Here is a 3,832-nt window from a genome sequence, read left to right as displayed (position 1 = left end):
TTATTTTATGTGTATGAGTGTATTGCCTGCATGTATGTAAGTGCACCCGTGGCCTACAAAGCCTGCTGGGCCTGCCCAGGGTCCCCAAGACCTCATCTCTCTCCAAACCCAACAGGCCCAGCAGCCCCTGGCCCTGCATGTCTGTCCACATGGAGCGCCCCACTTCTAGGCCTTTCTCTGGCTGGGCACTGCCTGCACAGCCCTGCTCCTGTAAGCTTCTGTTCCTTGCAAGGCTGGAGTGTTCCTGGGTTCCCTGTTAGCTCAGAGGTCACCTCCTCAGAGGGGCCATCCTGCCCACCCCACCATTCTCTTCTGTTTCCCAGCACCTTGCATCTTATTTCATTCCTTATATTTAGCAATCCTAAAATTTACTCCCTTTTTAAAAATGTGGGAACTGGTCTCAGGATCTGCCTCCATCCCCAGAAACCTTCCCCAGAGGCAATCTAGTGATGGTCCCAGACTGCTGCTCCCTAGTGGCTGGAACACAGACTGCTCTCAGCAAACAAGGCCTGAAGGAAAGGCTGGGAACTCTGTCCCCAGTGTCCCTTTCTGCCTCTTGCTCCATCTACCCTGTTGGAGTCTTGTGCCTTGTTAAGCAGATAGTCCTTCTCAGCTTTGTGAGCTGAGACTTCTGAACAAATGCCCCAGGCACGAGGGTAAGGACGGAGGAGGAAGAGCAGAAGGAGGAGAAGGGGAGACAGGAGGAAGAGGAGGAGGGGGAGCAGAGGGATGAGAAGGCGGGGAAGTGGAGGGCTGGCTCAACAGGAGCCCCATTTGGAGGCATGGAATAGATTGGCAACATCTGGTCCTGCCTTGCCCGCCTACCCCTTATTCCCTACCCTCCCCCCCCCTTCCAGGCCACTTCTAGAAAGGTCCGTACTCACCATGTCTTTGACCAGCAAGTGTCCAGAGGCGAAGGCGATGGAGTTGGGGGGCGTGGAGACTGGCAGCATAAAGGCATAGGAGCAGCCGATAGTGCCAGGAATCATCAGATACAGGGGGTGGACACGAAGGCGGATGGCCTGGCCGGGAGGGGCAGGGACCAAGTCACAGACAGGCACAGAGGAGTCACAACAAGAGATTGAAACTGTTAGAAAGGCAGTGACAATGATACAGATGGTCAGAGTGACAGAGAGAGAGAGACATGGGAAGAGACGGAAGAGGCATAGACAGAAATGCAGACAGACATATGGACATACGGACACGGGACAGGCAGACCCAGAGAGACAGAAAGACCTCTAGGCCAGTGACTTCAGACCACACCTGCATTTTATCAGCTGGGGAGACTTATCTAGAACCCTCCTTCCCATGTGCATGGGATTATAGCCCCAGCTCCTCTAGAGAAGCTAATCCAGAGGTCTGAGTGGAACCCAAGACACTGCAACTCTCATACGTTCCCAGGTGCCACAGGGGCTGCTGGTCCAGGGCAACAGGCTGAGAACCAGAGCTGCCATACTGAGGCTTGGCCTCGCCCTCAGCCACGCCCTCTAAGCAGCTGGTGCAGGGCACCTTTGGTCAGGGTCTGGCTGGAATTTAGAGCTAAGGAGCATCCAGGTCAGCATTCCCTGGTGAGCACTGCCACAGTCCTAAAATGGAGGACTCGGCGTGGCTTCATTTCAGGTGCTGACAAATGACACTCCATGCTGATCGTGTCTCTGACATTTTACTTTAGACATCTGGTCCCCTTGATGGAATTTCTGCAACCCAAAGTATAAGAATTTTCTCAAAAGGTGCTAATATCACCTGTTTGTAAATGTTTTGATTTAGATGAGAGTCAATATTTGAGAGAATGTGTCCTTTGTGGGCATTTTTTCTAGGGCTGCCCCTTATAGACCACTGTGCTCCCTCCCCTCCCCCATACCACCCCATAGTACCCCATCTCCCTCTATTGCCAGGTATGGTAGAACCCGAGGTGGGATTTGATAAATACAGTCCCACTCAGAAGTGTCCAAGGAGCCCCCACCCACATTGTGATGAGAAGGTCTCCAGGGTGCTCCTGTAGAGAGCAATGTGATCGTATCCAGCACAGTTCTGAGTGTCTGTAATCTGTCACCCAGCATCTATGTTTGGAAACTTCTCCAGATATAAACAGCCATGCATACATAAGGTGAGGGTCACGTGATAGCATTCTGGAAACCTCTACATGTCCATTCAGAGGGTGCATAATCTATTCATCTACATTGGAATCTCCTCTGGTGCTCAAAAAAGAACACATGGATCTATCTCTGTGGGTTGACAGCATTAATGCCATTGAAAATGGAGTCGTAGTAAGCAAAGCCAAGTACCAAACAAAGTGGATGCATGGCTGGCATCTGGCTGTCTGCATAGCAAACACCTGTGCCTGCCACACTGGTTTCATTGTATGGGCTTTGTGTGATCAAACATAAACCGCATTGGTAGTTACCCAGTATTCATCCTATTTTAAACCCCTCCTATTAAACCTGCCTGCTGGTGCCCTGTGCCCTTAACTACAGTCCCAGACACAGCTTGGCCCCACATCCCCATCCCTGCACTCAGGTTCACACTACTTCCCCAGCTTTGCTGTCCCTGCCTGGTTTCGGCCTCGGGTTTTTGCTGACCTTGCACATAGACTGCAGGGCATCTGCATCTTTCAGTACCTGGAACAGTTGGAGGTGAGGTGAAAACTCACTGTGGAAGGTTTGTTAACTCTCATCTAACAAAAGAACATTCTAGATCAAACACCCTGGCCTCTCCCAGACTAGACCATCTAGGGCTGGTGTCTTTTAGACCAGAGGGTCTCAGTAGGGCAGAACTTGTCCTTTCAGGAGACACTTGGCAATGTCCGGTAGCATCCTGAATTGCCACTATGTGCTAGTCTGTGGTGAGTGGAAGGTGGGGTGTTCTGATCCCCACAATGCACAGGGCAGCCCTCACCGTGGAGAATTCTTGGGGCTGAAATGGTCAACTGTGCCAGCTGTAGAAGAAGGCTGTGGCTCTCAGACCCCTAGAATTTCTCCTATACCACTCTGCCTACCCAGATTTACCACTTGACCCAAATTTGGTAATCTTTCTCTTCCTAGAGACCATGGGATAGTTCTCCCTTGAGGGGTCTTGTGGCACCATGAAAATATTCCCTCCATTTGGCATGTCTTGAAGAAAGAAGTCCCTATGGTTTGAGAGATGGCTCTGTGCTGCTGACCCTCTTGAGCATTCTGGAAGCGAATAGGGCAACCAGAGCCTCTGAGGAAGCTTGGTAGCAGGGGAGCCTGAGTTAGGAGCAGGGGAAGAGGTGCCCTTCCACCCAGCCGCAGAGGGGACCCTCACCAGCTCTGCCAGGACAGGCAGGAAGATGATGATGGTAGCTGTGTTGCTGGCGAACTCTGTGAAGAAGGCGATGACCACAGTGATGAGCATCACGGCCAGTACGGGTGGCACGTGCTCCAGTGGGTGCAGCTGCCCACCGATCCATGCCGACAGCCCTGACTCCTGTGGGTAGGGCACTGTCACTCTCGGTCCATCCAGTACCACCCATCATAGGTAGGAGACCAGGCTTGAGAGACAGGGACTGTCCATGGCCACTGTGGTAGGTTTTAATTGGCCATGGCCCGGACCTCTGGGACCCCAAAATCCATTTGGTTAGAAGTAAAGGCCTTGTTTCCATTTGGGCCCAGCACCCAAAGTTCCAACCTAAGTGGGAGAAGGAATTGGACTCCCCAAGCTAAGTCTCATTTCTCTAATGGTGATCATCACAAAATATTAGCTATTACTTCTGTAAAATATTAAATATTATTACTATAATATGACATATTTGTATGTATCAAATATATATCCCCTATATGATAAAGCATGCATAATGATTAGTTTTTTTTTT

At 50.9% G+C, this 3,832-nt stretch overlaps 1 protein-coding gene across 1 annotated transcript; it reads right to left on the bottom strand.

The window, feature by feature from the left end:
- Nucleotides 1-839: 839 nt before the first annotated feature.
- On the bottom strand, nucleotides 840-3,447 carry LOC108490435 (solute carrier family 13 member 3-like; the record flags this gene model as incomplete). Its single annotated transcript, XM_017796487.1, has 2 exons — nucleotides 840-1,022; nucleotides 3,286-3,447. Coding segments are annotated over 2 exons (345 nt in total), but the record flags the coding sequence as incomplete, so codon positions are not given.
- Nucleotides 3,448-3,832: the final 385 nt, after the last annotated feature.

Source organism: Nannospalax galili, unplaced genomic scaffold (assembly GCF_000622305.1).
Source record: "Nannospalax galili isolate Female #2095 unplaced genomic scaffold, S.galili_v1.0 C49944051, whole genome shotgun sequence".
In the NCBI taxonomy this organism is placed as follows: domain Eukaryota; kingdom Metazoa; phylum Chordata; class Mammalia; order Rodentia; family Spalacidae; genus Nannospalax; species Nannospalax galili.
Note: the sequence above shows the minus strand (reverse complement) of the source record. Positions and strands in the feature narration are given on the sequence as shown.